Raw genomic sequence first — 26,001 nt, 5'->3', positions numbered from 1 at the left:
TCAGTGATTCTTTGTGCTCTTAATTACAGATTGTCATTGATGGAACCAGGTTCTTTATACATTTTTTTCCAATTAGAGATTTACTCTGCAAGTAATACATAGTCTGTTTATACCCAATCAATTGTGTGTTGATTTTAGGTACAGAGAAGAGGACTCAGTAAATTTTTTTCTCTAAAATACTGTTTTTTCACATTTTACAGTGTCTGAAATAAGAATTCTATATGATTGTCTAATGTAGTAATACTTCTCTTTAATAAGTTTAAGTACCATTTACAGACTAACATACCAAATTATTAAAGATCTTCTTGATGACCTATACTTAATTATAAGGTGTTATTACAAAGTTATTTTGAGTTAGACTGCTGTAGATTATCGAACAAGAAAAGCAAAAATAAGAATTAGCAGTGAGGCTGCTAATTCATGATTCAAACTTGGCAGATCATTTTTTTTCTCAAAGTCTAAAAGATGCCTACTTTCTGCCATGTTTTATTAAAAAAAAATTCTTTTTAGCCTTTATTTTCTTGGAATTTTTATATCTTATCTTCCTTTTGGTGGTTTCCATGCTCTATCTTCCTATTAGGGGAGCGAGGAAGTATGGGTATGTGTCTTTGGATGAACTTTTTATTGCTATTATACAAACAAGCCCTAAAAACCATCTCTTTCTGTTCATAACATTTTAAAATTTAGTTTCTTTCCCCCATGATCTGATTTTATGGTAAAAGAAAATTTACTGGTACTATACCTGTTACAATACTTCACTCATGTAACAAAGTAGAATTTTTAACTCTCAGAGAATTCTAAGAGCCAATAAATATTATTTTTCATTAATTAGTTGGGGTAGATACTTCCTGGTGTATATGACATTCTTTTATACAATCCTCTGTCAACCCAGTTCAACGGAGTCTCTGTTTTGGCTCTCCTAGTGTGAATTTATCAACTGGAATTTGGTAAACTTCTATTTCTTCTGAGTGCTTTTTCCAGAGGATTGTTTTCAGTGTTTTCCTTCATGAAAAAGAAAGACTTAAAATTCATTGAGAACTTTGCCTCAGGTTTTGATAGTTCATATGACCCTTAAGAAATATTTTCTTTGTTTGTTTTCTGAAACTGAGATGGTCAAATATAATCTGGTGAATAACTTTAATTGTGTTTTACCTTTTAAATATAGACAAGCTGCACCAGAACCCAGATTTCTCCCTGGGGGCATATATTTCAAGCATTTTTCCATGTATGATTTGAATATGATTCTCAGAGAATTCTAGGAACCAGTAAACAAAAGTAGATTTTAACTAACAAATGGCCTCCTTATAAAATGAGAGATGATCAGCTTTATGGGGCTCAGATTCTTTAAACTTTTCATCGAACTCTCCATTTTGCAGCCAGAGATCAGCACAAAAATACCCTCTAGTGTTTCTTTTTGTATTTGCTGAGTTTAGTGGCAAGGGTAGGAGTGCTTGATTTAGATTCTGACTAGGACTCTCATATCTGTCAGGTTCCAAGGATTAACAGTTCTTTCCATTCTAACCTTTGGTATATTTAGATTTCATTAGTCATGTTAAAGCATTTCAGTAGCCATTTGAATTGTCTGCTTTATTCCAGGAGATGAAATGAGAAAAGTGTTTTAAATAAACTTACCATTCTAGTCCTGTATGCTGAACACAGACATCCTTATCTTGAGTGACATGTTTTCCTATGCTTTTTGAGGCGATAGGTGTAGGTCTTCATGTATATTTACACACTGTGAAAAAAAAATAACCTCTGTGTTTACTTATGCTTTAGCCTAAAGCTGAAGAGGAGCTTTCAGGTGACAAACTACTTGAATCTGAACAGAATAAAATGAGCCAAGGGTTTCATCCTGAAAGAGACCCCTCTGACCTAAAAAAAGTGAAAGCTGTGGAAGAAAATGGAGAAGAAGCTGAGCCTGTACGTAATGGTGCTGAGAGTGTTTCTGAGGGTGAAGGAATAGATGCTAATTCAGGCTCCACTGATAGTTCTGGTGAAGGGGTCACATTTCCATTTAAATCAGGTAAGTTTATCCTTGCCTTCCTGTGTATGTCTTTCTTTCTCCCCTTCACTCTTCTGCAACATGGAGAGATGTTGCCTCCTCATAGAGAAATATTGGACAGAAGAAATAGGCTAATCACAATGTAACATTTACGGAGTAGATCAGCAGGCATAAGTTAGTGACTAGCAAATCCACAGAGTCCTGTGTTGGCGAAAGTGATGATTGATGCTGGTGTTCTGCTTTTACTGGCGTTGGAAGAGCAGCTGGCAAAGGGAATCAGTCAGTGCTAGGCTGGTGGAATTTGACAAGAGAAATTTAATTTATTAATTTTAATTGAAAGGAATCAGATATGACCATGTTCCTTGAGATAGTATACCTGTCATTTCACAAACCTTGAATGTAGTGGTTGTTTTTGTTTTTGTCTTGACAGAAATCACTGTAGAACTGAACTCCAATAGGCAGTCAGAAACAGTATGACTGAGTTATTAAGCACCTGTGGTATGGGAAGTGCCCTGTGAAATATATGATAAACCCTAGGGGATCTTTCACCTTTAGACACCATCAAACGCATTAAACCTCTGTCCCAATACTATGTAAATTATGGTTAACTTTGAGATTTATTGGAGAGATTTGATATTGATATTTGGGGTAAGGTAGTTGCTTTGGTGGAAAGTTTGGGTTAGATGAGAAGTTTTTCTTAGTCTTCCAAATCTAGAGTGACTTCTGCATGACATAGGGTTTGAATGTAAAATATCAGGTCTCAAAAATAATCTAGACCAGCATTTTTTAAACTTTTGGTTTTAACCCATTTAATAGGCTGTGAAATTAAAACCAAAAATTTTTTAAAGGGAGGATAGAGTAAAAATTGTCAGTGCATTACATGCAGTAGGGGAAATTATTGTTTTAAGAAACTTTTATTTCATTTATATATGTGTGTGTGTTTTTTCTGAGCCACGAAGTCATTATATTTCTTCCTGTGAGTTGTAGTAAAAAATGTTTGAAAGCCACTGGTTGATACCATATATTGATCATTAATATTCAGTGAAAACACTACCAGTAAACTGCTGCTAATGGGCTTTATGAAATTGTAAATTTTGTTTTTAACCTTAGGAATCAATATACTGAAATTTCTTCTGAAGTTCTAGGCTTCTTTCATATCACCAAGCACTTGAGTTACCACCAGTCCTTGTTCAGGAATTGAGACACTATTGTCATTTTTAGGGCTGTGTAAATTATATTTTTATCCTTTATTTTGACAAGGAAAAAGTACACAACTATAGGCCCCAACTATGTTAAGTATGTTGACCAACTAACTGCTTTTTACCCTTATACACTGGCAGTAATTGGGAAAAGGGGCGATTTAAGATTTAGATCCCGATAAACTGTCTAGGTTTTAATAAATATAATATGGTAATAAAGTATCTACAAAATTCTCCCAGACCATCAGTGAGTCTATTACCTGTACATTAAGAACTACTAATAAAAAGAAGGATCCAGTGTGCTGTTGTGAAATGATCTGGGGCCTGGTTTTTGATGTTAATTTAACATTTATATTAAAAATATTAGCTAAGAATATATTTAGTGACAGGATTTTTGGAGAAAGGTATATGCCTTCCCATTTTAGTTGGCTCAGCAAGGAAGTACATTATTTTCTTCAGATTAAATAGTAGTTGGCAAAATTCTGTATCTATCTGCTTTAAGGCGTATAGGAATTTTAAATAAGTTATTTAGTTTTGTGTTTTACATTCTTTTACCATATTTCTTCTTTGAAAGTAACATTTCCAAGTGAACATGCAAAGTATCCTTTTTTTCCATGAAGCCTAGAGTATTATATTAAGACTTGGTAGTTTATTTAATGAAGATTATTATATCGCCCGGCCAAAGTCTGCTTAATGTATAAATGAAATGGTTCCTATAGCACCTACTTCAGATGACTATCCAAAGGTATCCAGAATGGATAAAACTATTAACAGTTTAAATCTTTACATGCTGTTTTCTGACTGCAGCTCAGTGTTTTCTTTGTGTTTTTGTTTGTGTATGATGAGATAAGGTAAATATTGCAATAGGCTTGTATATTACTGGATGTATACATATAATGACCTTATAGACAGTTGTCTGCCTGACATCCCTCTTTCTAGAATCCTGGAAGCCTGCTGACACTGAAGGCAAGAAGCAGTATGACAGGGAGTTTTTGTTGGATTTCCAGTTCATGCCAGCCTGTATTCAGAAACCAGAGGGCCTGCCTCCCATTAGTGATGTGGTTCTTGACAAGGTAAGCTTCACCATCAGAGAAAGCTGTGTCTTTTTGGTGGGAAGTGGTTTTAATTATCAGTGCAAATATGTGAAATATGAGCAGTTTTTAGGAATTGCTAAACCAAATGGCATTTTAATTAAATGTTTAACTAATAATGTTTAGGAATTAGAGTTTTCCTAAACACTGTTGAGTTTGGGGGGTATTATTGATTATAGTAATCGTGGAGTTTGGCTTATATTTGAGTGGTAAAGTTTTAAAATTTATTATTGGCTTATTATGGCTATTTCCTAGTAATGTGGTGGGAATCGTATGTTTGTTGCCTAATATGCCTAAAGTGATACGGGGTTCTTTTCCCACTGTTCTGCAATTTTGGTACGGGATTAGGATGGCATTGAGGGATAGATCAGAAACCCAGGAAGGTATTTGGCAGATCAAACTTAAGTGGAAATTAACATAATTCGAATTATGTATAACTCAAAATTTTCATAAAAGGTACTTGTAGGACAGTTAGTCTTTAATCCTGTGTAAATAAATAGGCACCCTTTCTCTTTATATCTGATCTTAATGGGGGATACAGTAAATTAGTATAGTCTGTGTTTATTTCATCTGTTTATTCCTTCCTGTCTTCCTGCCTTACTTTGACCAATCATTAGTAGATTTCTCCACTGAGCTCCTTAGCTTTTCTGAGTCTGTAGTTAAGTTGTATGTCTGTGCAGAGTCAGATATCTCCAGTTAACAAGGCAGACAAAGTAAGATTTTAAATAAATTATCACACATGAAACTACATAAACCTTGTATGTAAACTACATAACTACATAAACCTCCTTTGGAGATTTGTTGTCCACTCAAAATACATGTTTTACTAACCGTAAGTCAATACATCAAAATTAAAATGAGCAATAACAGGATTCTTATAAGGAAGTCCTCTGATCTTGGAAAAAGATTCCAAAATTTGGCCCTAGTTCATAAGATCTCAAAATAGCTTGTCTTGTGCCATTCTACTGGTCCTGAGTGTCTAGTGAGTCATTCCACTGATTGTATGTAGTCTCCCCTTGGGAATTGTAGGCCTCATCCTTCTCAGGGAACTAAAAAAATCATTGTTGACCTAAGGACTCTATGGCTAGCCCAGGAGAATCTATCATGATTCATATCAGACTTCCACTGGTTCAAAAAGCCAGAGCTTACCATTTCAGCTGACCTAACTTCAGTCTCAGTTTTTATCTTTGTGGCACTGAATGCTCTGGAACTCATGTCAAGCTTTCCTTTGCTTCTTCATGCAGATCAACCAACCCAAATTGCCAATGCGAACTCTGGATCCTCGGATTTTGCCTCGAGGACCAGACTTTACTCCAGCCTTTGCAGATTTTGGAAGGCAAACCCCTGGTGGAAGAGGTGTACCTGTAAGTGCAAGTTTCCTACAACCCAATTAGTTAGAAACTGTCATAGACTTCATGACATCTTGTCTAACGGCAAGAGAGCGGCTTTTATTCACTGATTCTTCTAACCAAGAAGAAGAAATAGAAGAGGCGAAGACTATCCTTTCCATCCTAATATTAAAATAAATAAAGAATACACTTGAGTCATTTTTACTTAAAAGAAGCTGGTCTGCATTAATTTGGTCTTGATTTTTTTTGTTTTTTTGCTGATATGACCTGCAAATGGGTTAAAAAATAGAGCCAACCTTGAGTAGGATTCCTGCTTTGTTTTGAGGTGTCCTGCTATACTAGAGCTCTCTGATGACATTCAGCTAATGGTCATCTGTTTGTCTTTGTTTCTACAGATTTGCAAAGTGCAGAGCAGGCATGGATTGTCAATTCTGGAACAGAGCAAAGCCCCAGCTTGTACTCCACTGGCGATGTCGCACCCACCCCTGAAGAGCCTGCCTCTAGGGGTGCGCTGAATCCTTTTTTGTTTTAAACAATGCTCTATAGTATTATAATTTCTGTTTTGCTCTTCTCACTTACTGTAGGTTGTGAAGTCAAAATATGAAAAAATGATATGTACAAAAGAGTGTGGTATTGGTAAACTGCAGATTGCCTTTATACCCCCAGTGGCAGGCTCTTCAGCGGTGGAAGTGGCATCACCAATGGAGTTATGCTGGGGCACTGCACTGTGCAGATTTCGGCAGCCTCTGCCTACTCCATCCTTTGTAAACTTGTAGAAAGCATGGGGTAAAGTTGCCAATGATGTGAATACCTCTTTTTTCCAAAGTTGGAATGGTGTAGAACACACTTAATCTAAAGTTCTGGAGGAGCTTAGGTTTTGATGTACATTTGCAGGTCACCCTGTTAACACTATTATATGTTTGTAAAAAAATTTATATAAGGTGACACTTTTTATTTCCTCATCATGTTTTTATTTCTGGATGGCAACTTTTGAAACCTGCTTTGAAGTAAGAGGACACCATCTGAAAACAAATGTCACTTTGTAGATATTTTAATTATTTGCCTGTAGCCAAATGCTGATTGAAAATACGTGAATATCTACACTGTGTTGAAGCTTTTGTAAAACCTACAGAAAATCTTAATTTGCAGCATATTGTTTATTGGCCATCACCATCTTAAAGACCTCTGTGTGTCTTTAAATTTTCACACAAGTTTGAAATTTAACCTTTGTCTAATTTCTCCAAATACCAAATAAAAATTTTTTCCAAAGTTTTAATTTCCTCACCAGAAAGTCTTAGAAAGCAGCTTTCTAGAAACCATTTTATACCTTATTTTTCAGCATCAATTTCCCTTGTTGGTAGTTTAAGTTTGTTTTTTGTTTTGTTAAGTTTGTTAACCTTTGTTTTAGTTTTAGTTTCATTTTTTTCTATGATTTTTTTCATATTTTATTTTATTTTATTTTTAACATTTTTTATTGAGTTATAATCATTTTGCAATGTTGTGTCAAATTCCAGTGTAGAGCACAATTTTTCAGTTATACATGAACATATATATATTCATCGTCACTTTTTTTTCAGTTTGTATTTTTGTTTTGCCAAACATTTGAAATAATGTTGATGCCGTTTTGATTATTCTCTGGTTAACAGCATCTGTGGTTATCATATTGCTCAATTTGTTCATGTGTCACTCGCAGAAGGTATGAATTCATACCTGTGTCTCCTCTTCCAGCATATCCTGTCACTTTTCATTACAAGCTTGCTGTTGTCTAATAATCAAGTATAGCAAAAAGGAAATATTATGAATTAAGAATAGCTATATCTCCCTTAAAATAGTGAAGTTAGAAAATGAGTTTTAAAAGTAACTGTCACAATGTATGTTTGTCCACTAATTTATGTGCCTGCATTTTTCAGATACATTGGTTACTTGGTGCAAAGTAATATGACAGGAAATGAGCCATTATCAAGAATTTGTAGTGTCTCCAAAAAAAAAAAAAAGTTTTATTTAACTTACTTTCTTTGCATAGCTCTGTCATGTGCCACAAGCTAATTTTTAAGTGGAATTATTGTGATCTATCAGGGTAATAGTGATATATTAAGCTTTTTTTTTTTTTTTTGATGTATTAAGTCTTAATGCAAGTAATTATTCTTCCAGCATCTCTCTTTGCTAACAAACATTCTGCACTTAATTTGTCCAGCTTACCTTGGTATACTGGTGAAGATAAAGATGGGAATTTTAAAAGATATATATTATACATACCCTTTATATTTATAATAGCATGTAAAGGAACAATCAATATGCCATTTGGAAAAAAGCAGCAGCCCTCCTCTTCATAGTCTTGGTTCCATACAGCTTCCAAATTGGCTTATAAATAATTACCACCGAAAGATACTAAAATCTTCTAGGTGTGCTTCATAGTATAGCTTAAGTTGCCAAGACTCCTGGTATGAACTTCCCTGCAACAGATTGTGACAAAATATTTTAAATGCATAGCAATTGTTTTAATGCCATAGGCAGTTACAATTTTCAAACATTAAAGTAGGTCTTTTGATGGACAGTAAAGGGTATAAGCACCCAGGTAGTATCATCTCTCTGATTTTTAAAAGTCAAATTACTTGGCTATTGTGATATTAATTTTAATAGTAATCTCTTGGCAGACATCATAGGAAGTACCCCAAAAGAAATGTATTGAGAGATAGGCTGTAGACCTAGAGTAGTAACTTGCCATTTATGTTCATTGAAACTAACTTTGAGATTAGCTGAGCTGTTACAAAAATCCTAGGTGCAAAGACGTTTCCTGAGTTTATATCATCCTTCCCTCTCTCTTAAAGGAATCCTTGGTTATCTCTCTTTAAAAAATGCTAAAATGAATACTGGTCCTGTTTCCTTTGGTTATCCAGGTAAGCAGCGGAGTTTGAGGTTATAGTCTCTGAGTGAGATAGAAGCAATGCATGTTAAATTCTAAAACGGAGATGGTACAGTTTCTTATTTAATACATTAAAGAAAAAGAGTGGATAAAAAATTTATATTTTCAGCTCACCTGGAATAATTGTGGCTCACTAGTTAATCAGCCTCAAATTTTGCTATTTTATCTTAGTTCTGACATTTGTGGACCCTGTGCACCTTGTACCCGAAAGTTCCTCATTTCGCCGTTAGTCAGACTTCTCTATCCTTCAAGCAAAGAGACCAAGCTTTATTTCTTTTTATGTATTTCATAACTCTTAGCACAAGATCCTAGATTTTGTTTATGTTTAGTAAACAAGTTATTCATTCATATATGGTGCAACTTTTGAAAGATACTGTAAATCTGACAATTTATATTAAGTTTTTCACACACAAAAAAGGGGACACAAAGTGTTTCATTATATCAGCCTACATACCACTTTTTTTTAAAGTTTTCTTCTCTTCTTTGGTATTGATGATGATACCTGATTCCATACCTAGTTTTCACAGTCCTTTTATACAGTCTTATTATATGCCATGATACTCATAATAACTTTTGTAGGTAAGTTAAGCATTTGATATGTGAGAAAGTTGAAGTTCAACAAAGTTGAGACTTGCTTATGGTAACTTTGCTCATAAATAGCAGAACTGGATTCAAGAGTCCATAATTCTTTTGTTTTCTGATCTGCTTCTCTTGTCCACTTCACCTCAGTCCTTCCAGGCATTGATGTTCCAACAGTAGATCATTCTCAGTATTAGCATAAGAATGTTAGAGATTAATTAATTAAGCATGTTAAGCATTTGTAAGTATAGTAATCTGTTGAGGGCTCAATACACTTAGATAAATACTTGTGAACAGTTTTATCCAGAGATACAGGTAAATTTAAATTTGTCTTGGGAGATTGCACATGGGTTACAATTTCAACTTTAAATTCTGGACTAACAGTTTATATTATCTGAATTTCAAACTTTTTTTCCTTTGAAATACTGATGTTATCTAGTAATATCTGCACATCTCTATACTGCTCATTTGAAATTCACACATATTTATCATGGGGCAGGTAAAGAGTTGTAGCATAAATCATATTTACTTTTTAGAAATCTCAAGGCATATTCATTGGTGTTTGTAGTATTTTTCTGGAAATAGACATTTTCAGACTTTATTCAAACATAATAAAATTACATCCCCAAATTATGCATACTATAACTCTTCTGTGATTTTGACATAATCACCTTTTATTACACCCACCAGCCTTTGTTCTTGACAAATTTTTATGTATAAATGAATGGATTAAGTTAAATGTCTTACACTATAACTTTATTTGAATTAAAAAAATTTTTTTTGTTTATTTTTTTGTAGGGGGTAGGTAATTAGGTTTATTTCTTTAATTTTTAGAGGAGGTACTGGGGATTGAACCCAGGACCTCATGCATGTTGAGCATGTGCTCTACCACTTGAGCTATCCCCTCCCCGCTGTTTATTTGAATTTTATCCAAACATTGAAAGAGATAGTAACCCACATGAATTAACTCTAGAATATAACCTGAATTATAAAAACCAGACAATACTTGATTTTCTTAATAGAATTGTTTTACCTGGGCTACCATTTCAAGGTTTCAGTTATAAATAATATTCTTACAGTAGTATTGACTAGTTTAGCAACAGTTCCCTATTGTTACTTTTCCAGTCTGATTATCCTCTTTGGTTCTCTTTCAGTTATATCATGTCATGCTTGGTACCTCTGGGTTTATTTGACCTCAGTTTTTTCATGTTTACCAGTCTTAAAATTATATCAGTACTGAGTCCTTAGCCAGATGTATTTGACAAGATTGGTGTGTATTGCCCAGAAATTCTGTCTTGATCCTGATACATTTTTGATACTGCCACTTCTAATTAGGGCAGATGGTGAAAGGTAAGAGAATAATTAGTTCTGAGATGAATGATATATAAAGGCTTTGAAGCTTATCAAAGGCCTCAGACTATGTCTCTCTTAGAATGTCTCTTTTTATATAAAAATTGACCTTAAAGTTTCTACTTCCTTCTCTGAAGATTGATAGGAATTCAAAAGGACCGTGTTGGGGCATTAAGTGAGATATTATTCTGATCTATATGTCTTGTGAAGTGTTTTTTCTTCCCTTTTGAAATCTAATTGCAATGTCTACTCACCATTTAGAGAATGACATGTCAGAAAAAAGTAAAGGCTGTCAATATGGTATATATCTGGGAGGAGCAGAACTTACTATCAACCCATATAGTTAATCTTGAAAAATTACGTCTAAGCATTTTGAGTAGCAACTATTACGAATATTTTAATATACAGAGTACAACTTTTAACTTGCCCCATTACTCCTGCAGTAACAGTTTTTAATTTGATGACTAGTCTAACATGCTAACATATATTGGTTTTAGCAGAATGCATTTAATGGGACTCTAGCAGGAACAAAGAGCAGAAAAAGAGACGAAGGCATTTTTTTCAGGGAGCATTTTAGTTGCATTTCATTGATGATATAAGGAAGACTTATTTTGGTATTTCTGGCCCAGCAAATTTGGAGGGATCCATTAAGATCTACAGCCAGCCTGGGTATCTGTGTTACAGAAAATTGTCATGGTAAGGGTGTATGTATTTTCATTTCACACTGAAAGTTTACAGACCCAGTTTTGAAGCAGTTTTGTAACTGTGATGATTTCTGCCTGTGAATTTTTTTAATTGTTCAAATGACCAGTCCAAAGTCACATAACTAGTTAAAAAAAAAAGGTGGAGCTTCAGTTAAGGGTAGTCTTTTTTGTTAAGAACAACAGCTTTATTAAACATAATTTTCCATCACTTTAGTTATCTCATTTAGGACTTCAGGATCAAAAATTGTGGTGGTGGAGAACATTGTGGTGATGGTATTCTAAGACACCCACCCCCCAAAAAAAGATCTTATCTGAATTGAGTGCTTAATACCCATCTTTGCATCTAGAAATGTTTGGTGTGACCATTAGTCTTGAACAACAGAGCAGAGACAGTAAATTGTAAGCACTCTGTATGGATATAATAAAGAATATTCTTGTCCTAGTTGTTGAATGTTGGACCACGGAGATCTCAACCTGGCCAGAGAAGAGAACCCAGGAAGATTATCACAGTCTCTGTAAAAGAAGATGTGCACCTGAAAAAGGCAGAGAACGCCTGGAAGCCCAGCCAGAAACGAGACAGCCAAGCTGAGGATCCTGAGAACATTAAAACCCAGGTGAGAACAGAAGCGCATTCTAACGTGGTTTTAGAATTATAATGATGTTGTTTTAATTTGTCATTTTCTCTGTTATATGTAGAGATTTTAGTTTAAGATTTTTTCTAATTTTATTATAAGCATTCTAAAAGTTATTCTAGGTGCCAACAACTTACTGTTTTCTCTTGAAATTGCTTTCTATGTGCTTTTCAAAACAGACACTATATTTAGAGGGCTCATACATCATAGAAGTCTATCATTCAGCCTTAGATCAATATTTACTTTCCTTAAAAATGTGTTTTTATATTCTCAGTCATCACCCTTTGCTACTCTAGTTAGCATATTGCTTTATGGTTCATTTCTAATAAGTTAGAATTTAGAAACCCACCTTGTTTACAGTCTTCTGTAATAAAATTGAATTTGTTGCATCTTTCTGCACATATCCTGCCCTCAGAAGTCCTTAGGGTAAATTGAATGAATTCCTTTAGTCCAGACAAAGTTACTATTTTTGTGTGTCAAATGGTATAAAGTCTTTATTCATTTTTTGTACGGACAATGCCAGTTCCTGTCCCTGGGTTATCTCTGCTGTATCCTTAGGATGTTTTCGCTTCTAAGCACCAGTTTCTTCTTGAACTTGGCACTTATACCAGAGACAGGCATCAGAAGTCACATACCAACTTTTCAGTGATTCCTTACAATTTTTCCTCTCACCAAGAACAGTTTAGTATAGCAGTCAAAAGCTCCAGCTCTGGGGACAGAGGCAAGTTCTTAATCTCAACCGTAAAATGCAAGTACTAATATTACCTACCTCATGAGGCCATTGTGAGGATTTAATGAAGCAATAGAAAGCACTTGACATGATTTCTGGAGCCCAGTGACATACTCAGTATGCTAATGTTCCTGGAAAGAGATGTAACTTACAAATCATGATTTTGATTCAGCACCAACACAGAATCCCATACATAGTAGACTCCCAATAAATACTTGTTAAACGTTAAACTAACCAATAAAGTTCTTCATTCAAAGTCAGAACCAAGAGGAACTGATCCATCACAAAGCCATGTTGTCAAACCTTAATTGGCTGCTTGCCTTTGTTCATCTTTCTAGTAGTTGCTCCAGACATTTGTCCCTAAGTACATCCTTCTCCAGATTCACTAAAATCAAGTACCTAGTCTTCTCTCCATTTCTTCTCAGTGTATCTCAACCTTTTTAAAACAAACAAATAAAACACCTTCCACATCTCTCCCTCCAGTCCCTCTGAGAAGTGCTTAATGAATAGGGGCCTAAATGGCTTACAAAGGTATTTAAAATTCCTGCTGGATTTTTATCAGTAAAGATGAAGGTGTCTTGTTTAAGTATTTAAGACACTTGTTTTAGTGCCTTATCTCATTAAATTCTTACAACACCTATGAAAGAGGAAATAGGAATTGTCTTTTTGCCATTTGAGCAAACTGATGCTTTGAGAGATTGTTACTCACAGTGTTACTGCTACTGAATAGTCCATTTATTGTGATTTATAATCTGCCTTTCTTTACTCTGTAACAGAGTTCTCCCCAATATTATTATTATTATATTATAATAATTATATTGACTTCTTGAGGTATCGTTAATTAGCTGTTTTCTTTAGTGAATAAAGGAAATCCAGTGCAGAATATAGCCTTTTTCTTGACACTTTTTCTTCTAAATACAGAGCATCTTTGCTTCATACCCCAGTTGACCTGTTGCTCCTACTAATTATTATTCTAGTTCTTTCCTTTTGTCAAAACAAGTTTTATTGTTGCCTTCACTTCCAGAAAACTCTTCACCCTGACTTTTGTTTCTACCACTGTATTTATAACATTATGAATGACCACAGTGACCTTATTTTTCCTACATTGTACGATTTCATCTCCTTCTTGAAGCATTTCTAGAAAATCATTGCCTCATGACCTGTCTAGACTCCTACCACCTACATGTACTGCTGCAGTGGTTCCACAGCTGGGACCCGTGCTTCATCTCTCTTCGCTTGATACAGCATCCCCATTGCTGCTGCCCGACTCATCTACCTGAGGGACTGATTTTTATCTCTCCACTCTAGCTTTTGACCTAACATTTAAGACCTCATTTTCTCTCCCAAGTAGTGCACACTATCCTTTTGATCTTTCCTTGTTGTTTTCTATTCCTAAAATAGAAAATCATCAGTAACAATTCCTTTTTGTTTTCCCCTTTCTAAAGTGTCGTTTCCTTTTTCTTTCCATTTAGTCGGGGGTTTTTATGTGTTTTTTATTTTGTTTTTTTGGAGGGTTTTGCTTTATTTTCTCTTTTTGTTTTGTTTTTTGGCCCTTCATAATATGACCCAATTCTCATTTCCTTCTAAAGGTATTTCCTGACTAACCCATTGCCACTGACCTCTCCTTGTATTTAAACAACTCTCTTCTCTGGTTCTTAATCAACCTCATGTTTTTTTGCTCTCTCACTTTTCTTATAACTTTCTTGTCTTTGCAGCTAAATTTTGATGATTTGGAAGTCAGTTCCTGTGCCTCTTGTTTCATTTGTACTTAATACAGAATTTGGAGGGAATCACGTAGATAGTCAGTTATAACGAATAAATGGTTTTCAATAAACTTTTTGTTTTTCTGATGCTGGAGATTTCTTTTTTTAAGTGAGCTATGAATTGTCAAATACCATTATATTAGTTTCAGATGTACAGTATAATGATTCGATATTTGTATATATTACAAGATGATCACCCCAATTAGTCTAATTAACATCCTTCATCATGCAGGGTTACAAATTTTTTTCCTCGTGATAACTTCTCAAATATGCAATGCAGTGTTAACTATAGTCACTTGCTGTACATTACTTCAGTAAATGACCTTTTAATTATCATTATTTTTCTAAGCTTTAATTATCTTCTGAAACATTTGAGGATCTGAAGGCTGGGTTTTGTTTTTGTTTTATTTTGTTTTTATGTAAAGCACAGATTGAAGTTTTAGACCTAAATGATACTGTTTCAGTTGATACAGGTAGTGTAGAGAAGTGCAGTGACTCCCCCATCCCTAATAAACTTAAAGTTTTTTTCTTTATAAAAGTGACACTGACTCATTGCTGGAAAAGTTGACAGTATAATTTTTAAATAGATTTATTTACTATCTTGTGCCTAGAGAAACCTGTTAACATATTGGTACATATTCTAAAAATTCTTATAATTGGATACAAATTTCATAGGGGTCAAACAAAACATTTTATGATCCTCAGTTATTATATCATAGTTTCGTGGATTTTTACAATGTCATATTTTTACTGAGGCCTAATTTACATTTAACAAAATTTGCTTTTTTATGTATATAGTTGTTGACAAACACTCACAGTCATGTAACTACTACCACAATCAAGATATAGAACATTTCCATCAGCCTCCCGAAATTTTCTTGTACTACTTTTTATTTATCCTCTTCCTCCCCATGCCCACTTCTGGCAATCAGTGATCTGTTTGCCCCTATGTTGCTCTTTTCAGGATATCATTTAAATGGAGTCATTATGAATATAACTTTTTTTAATCAGCATATGCATTTGATATTCATCCATAATACTACATGTATTACTAGATTATTCTTTATTAAGCAGAAGTATTCTGTTGTTTGGATATACTATAGATTGTTTTTCCAGTCACAAGATGAACAGATTCCAGGTTTTAACAATTATGAGTAACATTGCTATGAACACCCACGTATAGGAATTGTGTAAACATACATTTTTGTTTCTTTGGGGTAAATTCCTAGCTATGAAATTGGTGAGTTGTATGGTAAATGTAAGTTTAACATTATTAGATAATTCCGAGCTGTTTTCCAGGATGATTATCATATCATTTTGTATTTCTACTGGCAAGGCATGACAGTTTCAATAATTCCACATTTTCACCAGCACTTGTTATTTTCTGCCTTACAATTTTTAACCATTCTAATGGATGTGTGCTAATATCTCATTGTAGTTTTAATTTGCATTTCCTAGATGACTAGTATGTTAGATGAGCCCCTTTTCGTGTGCTTATTTGCCATTTGAGTATCTTCTTTGGTAAATTTTTTGTTTATATAATTTGGCCTGTTTCACTAGTTGGTGTGCTTTCTTATTGAGTTTTGAGAGTTCATTATATATTCTGGATACAAATGTGTATTTTGCAAAAATTTTCTCTCAGTCTGCAGTTTGTCTTTTCATTCTCTTAATAATGTCTTTTCCAAGCAGAAGTTTTTAACTTTGATGGTGCTCAATTTATCAATTTTTTCATTCACAGAATATGCTTTTTGCTGTCTTACCTAAAAAAGAATCTCTGCATACAAGAATACAAAGATTTTTGTCCTGTATTGTGTTCTATAAGTTTGTACTTTAAGGTTTTACATTTTATCCTGTGATCCAGTTTTACTTAATTTTTGTGTTATGGGTAAGGTATAGATCAAGATTTTTTTTTTTTTTTGCTAATGGATATCCAATTGTTCCAGCACCATTTGTTGAAAAGACTATCCTTTCTCTGTTAAATTTCTTTTGTACCTTTGTTGAAAATCAATTCATCATATATGTATGAATCTATTTCTAGGCTTTTCATTCTGTTCCAATGATCTGTGTGTCTGTCCTCTGGCCAATACCACACTGTCTTTGCGTGGTAGCTTCATATAGAAGTGCTGAAATTAGGTTATATGAGTCTTCCAAATTTGTTATTTTCCAAAATTGTTTAGGCTATTCTAGTTTTCTGTTTTTCCGTATAAATTGTAGAATCAACTTCTTGATTTGTACCACTCCCCCCCCCCAAATAAAACCCCCTACATATTAGGATTTTTATTTTGATTGTGTTAAATTTGTAGATCACTTCGGAGAAAACTGGCTTCTTAGCAATAATGAATCTTCTAATACATGAGCAAGCTATGGATCTTCATTTATTTTGGTCCTCGATTTCTTTCATTTATAGTTTTGATTTATAGTTTTCATCATACAACTCTTACGGATATTTTGTTGGTTTCTTAAATAAGTACTTCATGGTTTTGTTGCTTTTGTAAATTTTACTCTTTTTAATGTAATTTCTATCTGTTGCTAATATGTAAAAATAAAATATTTGGATATTTGGATATTGACTTGTGTTCTACAACCCTGCTAGATTCACTTATTAATTCTAGTGTCTCTTTTTGTAAATTCTTTATGATTTTCTATGGAGATAATCGTATCATCTGTGAATAGGGAGTTTTATTTCTTCCTTTGAGATCTGTATGGACTGTGGTTTTTCTTTGCATTATTGCACTGACTGAGGACCTCCAGTAAGATTTTGAATAGGAATGGTGAAAACAGACATTTTTGCCTTGTTCCCAGTTTTAGGGGAAAGAATTCATTCTTTCATCAGTAAGTAGGGTTATCAATGCCCTTTTCTTAATTGAGGAAGTTCACTTCTGTTCCTAATTTGATAGGATTTCTACAGCATCGTTTTAAAAGACTCCTGCATAGTATTTTATACAATTTCTATTAAACCATAATGTAGACAAATTCCTATTTTAGGACATTTAAGTTATTTGCTATAAAGGGTTACTGATGGAAGTTATGATGGCTGAAGTCTTTTTTACCTAATCCTAGGTATGAATAAATTTCTAAAAGTAATTGCTGGTTCAAAGAGCACTTTACAGTTTTATGAATTTTAGTACACATTGCCAAATTGCCCTTAGAAATGTACCAAATGATAGTCCCACCAGTGAAGTATGAATATAGCTAGTTCCTCAGATTCTCACCAGTAGTGAAAAAGATGTGGTATAATTTGTTTTACTGTTAAAATAGATGAATTTGATTATTTCTCTGACTAGTTTAAAATCCTTGTTAATAATTTAGGAAATCGCACTTACAAATCGTAAACAAAATATTAATCCTTACAGAAAGCATCATGTTGTCACAGTTACTACAACGTTCTTTTCTTTTTTTGTGTGACCCTTCTAGGAACTTTTTAGAAAAGTTCGAAGTATCTTAAATAAGTTGACACCACAGATGTTCAACCAACTGATGAAGCAAGTGTCAGGACTTACTGTTGACACAGAGGAGCGGCTGAAAGGAGTCATTGACCTGGTCTTTGAGAAGGCTATTGATGAACCCAGTTTCTCTGTGGCTTACGCAAACATGTGTCGATGTCTAGTAACGGTAAGAAGAGAGGAAGGAGTAAAACCAGAAATCTCAAAGAGGTATATTCTCCCCTCACTACACATTCTTCCCAGATGTGTTAATGGGGCAAAGTAAAGGGGAGAATATATTTTTAGTGCTTATTAATATAATAGTCATTATATAAAAAGAATTTTGCTTTTTTTTAATATATAATCACCTCTGGAAGGAATATGGAGATTAGACTGAAATAGGCATGATATGGTCCTTCCAGTGTGAGGGAGATTAAATAAGGTTTGAATGAGTAATGTGAAATTTCTGTCCAATTTTTCCTGGGGTGTCATCTCACAGAAATAATGCAAATGCTTACATTCACATCTAATTAAATTCAAAATTGAAAAACATGATTCTAATTCTAGCCTTGGTGGAAGTGACAGGGTAGTTGTGGTCATAAAGGGTTCAAAACTGATGATACTCTCTTAGAAACTATTAGACTTTTTTCTCTTTACATTGTCCACAGCCATTTAATCTCCACAGCCTGTCACATCTAGGGCAAGAAAGAATGGGAGACCAAAGAACTTCTGGTTAGTGTTCATTGTCTTCTATTCTGCAGTCATAGAACTGCCATGTACCATCTGTGTTTTCTCTGCCTGTTACTGTTACCAAGGTACTTTTATCAGAAATGTGTGTCCTTTAACATTTGAGTTTTTTCTTAATTATCACAACTTACTGTCTCTGTCCCTTGCAATGAAATGCAAAATTCTGTCATTCTAGCAGTGTTTTTGAGTACCTGTGTCAAAGATAGGTAAGTCTGTTGAGACTTGGAAAAGGTACATCTTCTGTCTTTAAGGAACTAAAAATCCATATTGGAAAAAAAACAGAATTAAGAAAAGAATCATTCATAAGGTGTTCTGTGATATTACAGTGTGTTGATGTCTGCATGGATGGTTTAGCCTGAAAAATCAAGTTGGAGAAAAAAAGAAATCACTGTATTCGTGGGAGAATGACAAACTTTTATGAAGCAAGTAGAGTTTGAGTTCAGCCTGGGTGGAAGTGGGTTGGGGGTACAAGTATAGAGAAGAAAGAACATATTCCAGGTAGGTTCAATCCTGAGGCAGCAAGCATGGCATAATAGTTACAAACACTAGCTTTGGAGAATCTCTTAGTTCTAGGTTTAACATTTTAACTTTAAAATTTAAATTCCAGCTCTGCTATTTACTGACATAGTTATAGCCTCAGAATAGTTATATAACTTCTTTAAGCCTCATTTTTTAATCAATAAGATAAGATTAATTCATGTAACTTAAAGTTATTATAATGATAAAATTAAGTAAAATAAATGAGATTGTACATGTACAATTCCTAGCTTAATATTTGGCTTGTAGTAAGCCCTCAATAATTCAAAACTAAATTGATGGTGAAAAAATTGCAAAGGTCTTAAAATGTTGGCTATAGACTGAGGATGATTATAATAACAGAAACCGTCTATTTAGCACCTACTAGGCTGCAGTGTGGATAGGTGCTTTACATATATTATTTTTAATGGTTATTATAGCCCTGAAAGTTCAATATTGTTCATTAACTCCACTTTACTGAATGAGTAACTGAGGCTTTAAGAAAGGATAACTTGCTCAGGGTCACATAACTAGTAAGTGGCAATGTTAGAATTCAAATCTAGGATTACTTAACTCAGTCACTTGCCATAGTACCTTCTAATTAACATACCATAGGTGTTTGAGAGCAAACTGATTCTCCAGCTCATGCCTCTCATTTTCATTGTGACAGCCATGACATCCTGTAGTCAAAAATTAGAACTGGGACTAAAGCCCAGGTCTTCTGGCTCATACTTTTGTATTCTTTGCCAGTTTGGGATTTAAAGCCACAGGCAATGAAGGATTGTTAATTTTTTTAATAGAAGAGTTATTCTTGATGAAAATGATCTTTGAAAAGGCCTGGCAATAATTCAGGTTGCATTGGAATAGGAAGAATTCATGGATAAGCCAGCCTTTTATGTGACTTTTGTTGTGATCTGGCCTTTATAATAAGATTTTTTAAGCTTTACTCAATTATTTAAATTACAAAATAACAACCTATTGGAGTAAGTCAAACAATATAGGGATATAAACAGAAAAGGTTAATGCTCTTCACTTGTAGCCCCAGCCAGTTAAGCTTTTTTTCCTTCCAAGAGAATCCTTCCACAGTTTTCTTTATATTCATGATCATATAAAAACATACACAATACATATGTATAAAGAGGATATTTCAAATTTTTGTTTGAATTATTTCATTATTTTGCATTTTGCTTTTTTTTTCCCCCCCAATTACTGTGTTTTGGATATCACCTTAGGTCATTTCAGATAGATTTTACTCATACATTTTTAGTGGTTGCATAATATTCCATTTTACACACACACAGTTTTTCCAGTAATTTTCCCTGCTTCCCCCCAACTACCACCACCATGTTTTTTTCTAGTTTTTTTGTTTGAAGGATTTTTTTTGGCACCCACAGGCAGCGCTGCAATAAACATCTAAGTGTATTTATTCTTACCTGCTGGAGCTTTTACTTCTTTAGCATAAGTTCCCTCAAAGTTACTTCATATACCAAAACATACATAGATGTATGTTTTTAAACAGTTTTTAATATATGCAGTTTGGAAAAAGAGAAGTTGCTTGTTTGTAGTTTTTGTCAAATTAATGATATAAATACTCTCTTCGTGGCTGATTTTAAGCTACCAACAGTTTGACATTTGACTCACAAATTCCTTTTTGACAGTTGGCTCTCTTGAACCAGGATGAACCAACTTTAGCACACTACTATGACAAGTATACAGAAATGTGTATATATCATTAGTGTACATAGAGCTCATTGTACATCAGCAAAGTGAATACATCTACCACCTTGGTCAGTAAATAGAATTATACCTTTCCCTCTTCCTTATACAAGCTAACCACTATCCTGATTTCTAACACCATACCTAACTTACTTGTGAGATACTGAAATAAAAGGGTGGCAATGGGAATAGAGTCATGGATTTCTTTTTTTTTTAACCAATTTTTAAAAGTTGAATTACAGTCAGTTTATAGTATTGTATCATTTTCTGATGTACAGCATAATGTTTCAATCATACATATACATATATATATTCCTTTTTATATTCTTTTTCATTATAGTTACTACAAGATACTGAATATAGTTCCTTGTGCTATACAGTATAAACTTGTTGTTTATCTATTTTATATATAGTAGTTAGTATCTGAAAATCTTGAACTCCCAGTTTACCACTTCCTGTTCCCATTCCCCACTGGTAACCATAAGTTTGTTTTCTATGTCTGTGAGTCTGTTTCTGTTTTGTAAATAAGTTCATTTGTGTCTTTCTTTTTAGATTCCACATACAAATGATATCATATGGTATTTTTTTTTCCTTTCTGGCTTACTTCACTTAGAATGACAATCTCCAGGTCCATCCATGTTGTTGCAAATGGGATTATTTTATTCTTTTTTTATGGCTGAATAGTCTTCCATTGTGTAAATATACGACAACTTCTTTATCCAATCATCTGTTGATGGACATTTAGGTTGTTTCTATGTCTTGGCCATTGTTTATAGTGCTGCTATGAAAAGTGGAGTGCATGTATCTTTTTGAATTAGAGTTCCCTCCAGATATATGCCCAGGAGTGGGATTGATGGATCATATGGTAAGTCTATTTTTAGTTTTTTGAGGAATCTGCATACTTTTTTCCATAATGGCTGCACCAAACTGCATTCCTACCAACAATGTAGGAAGGTTCCCTTTTCTTCACCCCTCTCCAGCATTTGTTTGTGGATTTTTTAATGACGGTCATTCTAACTGGTACAAGGTGATACCTCATTGTAGTTTTGATTTGAATTTCTCTGATAATTTAGTGATAATGAGCATTTTTTCATGTGCCTATTGGCCATTTGTATGTCTTCATTGGAGAGTTGCTTGTTTAGGTCTTCTGCCCGTTTTTGGATTGGGTTGTTTGAGAGTTTTTTGTTATTATATTGTATGAGCTATTTATATATTCTGGAAATTAAGCCTTTGTCAGTCGCATCATTTGCAAATATTTTCTCCCACTCCATAGGTTGTCTTTTTTGTTTTGTTTATGGTTTCCTTTGCAGTGCAAAAGCTTTTAAGTTTAATTAGGATTTCATTTATTTATTTTTGCTTTTATTTCTGTTGCCTGGGTAGACTGCCCTAGGAAAACATTGCTAAGATTTATGTCAGAAAATGTTTTGCCTGTGTATTCTTCTAAGAGTTTTATAGTGTCTCATGTTTGTCTTTAAGCCGTTTTGAGTTTATTTTTGTATGTGATGTGAGGGAGTGTTCTAATTTCATTGATTTACATGCAGCTGTCCAATTTTCCCAACACCACTTGCTGAAGAGACTGTCATTACTCCATTTTATGTTCTTGCCTCCTTTGTCAAAGATTAATTAACTAAGTGTGTGGGTTTATTTCTGGGCTTTGCTCTGTTCCATTGATCCGTATGTTTGTCACTGTGCCAATACCTTGCTATTTTGATTACTGTAGCTCTGTAGTATTGTCAGAAGTCTGGGAGGGTTATGACTCCAGTTTCATTCTTTTTCTTCAGTATTGCTTTGGCAATTCTTGGTCTTTTGTGATTCCATATAAATTTTAGGATTATTTTTTCTAGTTATGTGAAAAATATCCTGAGTAATTTGATAGGGATTTCATTAAATCTGTAGATTCCTTTGGTGAATATGGCCATTTTAACAATAAACAATATTAATTCTTTCAATGCAAGAGCATGGGATATCTTTCCAGTTCTTTAAATCATCTTTAATTTCCTTAATCAATGTTTGTAGTTCTCTGCATATTAAGTCTTTCACCTCCTTGGTCAGGTTTATTCCTAAGTATTTTATTTTTTTGATGCGATTTTTAAAAGGGATTGTTTCTTTACTTTCCTTTTCTGATACTTCATTGTTAATGTAAAGAAATGCAGCTGTTTTCTGTATGTTACTCTTACATCCTGCTACCTTGCCAATTTTTTTTTTTATCAGCTCTAATAGTTTTTGTGTGGAGCCTTTAGAGTTTTCTACATATAGTATCATGTCATTCACATCTAGTGACAATTTTACTTCTTCTCTTCCAGTTTGGATCCCTTTTGTTTCTTTTTCTTGTCTGATTGCTATGGCTATGACTTCCAGTACTGTGTTGAATAGAAGTGGTGAGACATCCTTGTCTTGTTCCAGATTTTAACAGGAAGGCTTTCAGCTTTTCACTGCTGAGTATTTTGTTGGATGTGGTTTTGTCATGAATAGCTTTTCTTATATTGAGATATGTTCCCTCTATATTCACTTTGGTAAGATTTGTTATCATAAATGAGTGTTGATAGAGTCGTAGATTTCTAACACACATGAAATACAAAAATCAAACAACTGTAAGAATAATGAAAATGTAAATATGAAAAGCTAATTTATTAGGAGAAAAATGAAGAGACTATCTTCATAAACTTTGAGTGGGGAAAAACTTCAAGATTCAAAATGAGTAATCTATAAGAGAGAAACATACCAAATCTGATTGCTAAAATGTATAATCCTTGGTGCAGCAAATGATGCCATAAATAAAATAAAAAGATAAAGCATTAGCCTAGGAGAATCTATTTGGAATACATATAGCTGCCTAAATATTAGAACCCAGAATTGAGGATAAAAGCAAATTGGTAAGGAAAAAAAAAGCCCAATTAAAAAATGGGCAGTTCTTAGAAATGAAAATTAATTGACTCATGAACTTAAGAAGTGATACTCAGTGATATTCATTATTAGGGAAATGACAAAATAAAAATACAGTTCTATACAAGTCACACCCATTCTATACAAGTCACACCCATTAGAGTGAAGGGAAAAAAAAAGAAACCATTTTAATTGTTGACAGAGATGAATATAATCACTGGAGAGTATTTGGACAACAGTGGTGAGGATGTTCACATACTATTCCCCAGTAATTTCACATCTTGATAGATACACCAGAGAAGTTCCCAGTTATGCACAAGGAATCATATATTAGAATGTTTATTTAGGTATTGTTTTTAATAGTAAATAATATGAAACAACTGTAATAAGCCTAAATAAAGACAATACAAATATACCACAATTTATTTGATCAGTGGATTTGAATACTAATTTTATATATATATAATATATAATTTTATATATATATATATATGCTGTGTTGAAATGAGTAACATAGTATTAAATGTATCAGCATAGATTAACCTCAAAAACAGTACTGAATTAACAGTATGATACCATTTAATAAAATTTTTAATGTGCAAAATAAAATTATTATTCATTAAATATATATATAAAATCATAGAAATTGGAAGTACTAAAACATCAAATTCAAGGTAAGAGAAAGAAGAAAGTGGGATTAAGGAAAAATATTATGGCTTCTGGTATTGTCAGGTTAGGTAATTTGGACCACCCTTCCATGAATAACAATTAGAAAAGCTGGTCACAATATTTTATAAAAATATAGAAGTCATCAGAGAGCTAAGAGATAGTAAAGAATTGCTAAGACTAAGTTCCTAGAAAAAGTGTAAATCAGAAGAAAACTGAAATAGTTGATAAAACTTCAGCATTGAAGAGGCAACTAAGAGTCTTGAATAGCTTGTTTTTCATAGATTAGTTGGGCAAGGGGGACAAAGGTTGAGACTAGGGCCCACCGAAAGGAATAGTGGAAGAGATTCTAGTAAATCCTCCTGTATTTTGGTTGGAATCTGATAGGACTGCATGGTTGAAATAAGGGTGAACCAGAAATTGTGCCTAGTTGTAGTTGAGGTTGACTGTCCTAGTATGAATATGCAACAGTTTATCCATTTTATTGTTGATGGGCAGTTTCAAGTTTTTACATATTATGAATAATGATACAAACATTTTTATGTCTGTTTTTTCGCACCTAAGAAATGTTATGTTTATTGGTTGGGTATATACTTAAGAATGCAAATGCTGATTTTTTTTTTTTTAAGGTGGCATGTCCATGGGCCAGTATTGCCCAAAATAGAAATGTTAGTATATGTTCCACTAATGCCAGCTTAAGCAGACTTTCCTTTAAACTTCTATTTACTATGCTGATGTTTCTGATGAAGTCAAACAAGACGTATCTACTCTGCAACATTTTTCTTCTTGACACTGTTTGGGTTTGTTCCTTTTCTTTTTTTAACATCATTATTTTGAGAAATAATTATCTACCTCCCAGTTGAATGAGAGAAATTGAAGACACTGAATAAAAAATTAAGCTGTTTCCCAGGGTAGGTGCTCCTTTTCTATAAATTGTAGTCATTAAGTTATTAACTTCATTGTTACTTATCAATATGTTTTACTGAAACACATCCACAGGTCAAATTGCAAGGTCTTTGGCCTGATTCATAGTCATGAGAAATGTATCTATCATGGATCATCAGTGTTGGTCTTTTGAAATAATAGAATCTGGTTATACTTGCCCACACAGTCATATTATGGTCTGTAGTAGTAGTAGTAAGAATAAGGAGTAGTGGGAATCATAGCAATAGTTTTTTGAGTTATGTGCTGAAGTGGTTACATCTAATTCATCTAATCCTCACAACCATTCTGTTATCCCTACTTCACAACTTTCTCTGAAAGTTAGAAAATTGCCTAAATAGGGATTTTATACATGTAGAGGTTTTGAATGTTAAATGATAGAACTTTATCTCAAACAATGGCCGAGATCAGTGGTTCTCAACCAGGGGTGGTTTTGTTCTCCAGGGGACCTTGGGCAAAGTCAGGAGACATTTTTGGTTATGGCTACTGGCATATTAGTGGGTAAAGGCCCAGGATGCTGCTAACCATTCTACAGTGCACAGGATCATTCCCCTACAACAAGGAACTGCCCAGCCCAGAATGCTAATACTGCCGAGGCTGAGAAATGTAGTAAAGATTGTTGAAATATAAATCTATGATTTAGGAGAGTTTTTTTTTTCATTGTTCAGAGCAGTTTTTAAATCTTTTTCCTGCCTCTGTGTCATTCACCTGGATCAGACAACCTCCATTTTAAAATCTCTTGTTATTTTGCATGCATTTTCTTTTTTGTTTGTTTGTTAGAATTCTG

General features: G+C 33.7%; 1 protein-coding gene across 12 annotated transcripts in view; it reads left to right on the top strand.

Moving 5' to 3' along the window:
* The window catches only part of EIF4G3 (eukaryotic translation initiation factor 4 gamma 3), a 319,236-nt gene that overhangs the window by 242,432 nt on the left and 50,803 nt on the right, over nucleotides 1-26,001 (top strand). For 9 of the 12 annotated variants that reach the window (XM_032495372.1, XM_032495370.1, XM_032495371.1 and 6 more), the window contains 6 exons: nucleotides 1,777-2,023; nucleotides 4,141-4,274; nucleotides 5,537-5,656; nucleotides 6,037-6,147; nucleotides 11,641-11,811; nucleotides 17,737-17,934. In XM_032495372.1, the coding sequence (XP_032351263.1) occupies nucleotides 1,777-2,023; nucleotides 4,141-4,274; nucleotides 5,537-5,656; nucleotides 6,037-6,147; nucleotides 11,641-11,811; nucleotides 17,737-17,934 (981 nt within the window). The remainder of the gene's footprint in view (nucleotides 1-1,776; nucleotides 2,024-4,140; nucleotides 4,275-5,536; nucleotides 5,657-6,036; nucleotides 6,148-11,640; nucleotides 11,812-17,736; nucleotides 17,935-26,001) is intronic. The other 3 variants (XM_032495369.1, XM_032495368.1, XM_032495365.1) reach the window with 1 other exon arrangement.

This window comes from Camelus ferus, chromosome 13 (assembly GCF_009834535.1).
Source record: "Camelus ferus isolate YT-003-E chromosome 13, BCGSAC_Cfer_1.0, whole genome shotgun sequence".
NCBI classification, from domain to species: domain Eukaryota; kingdom Metazoa; phylum Chordata; class Mammalia; order Artiodactyla; family Camelidae; genus Camelus; species Camelus ferus.
This window is presented reverse-complemented; position numbering and strand designations above follow the sequence as displayed.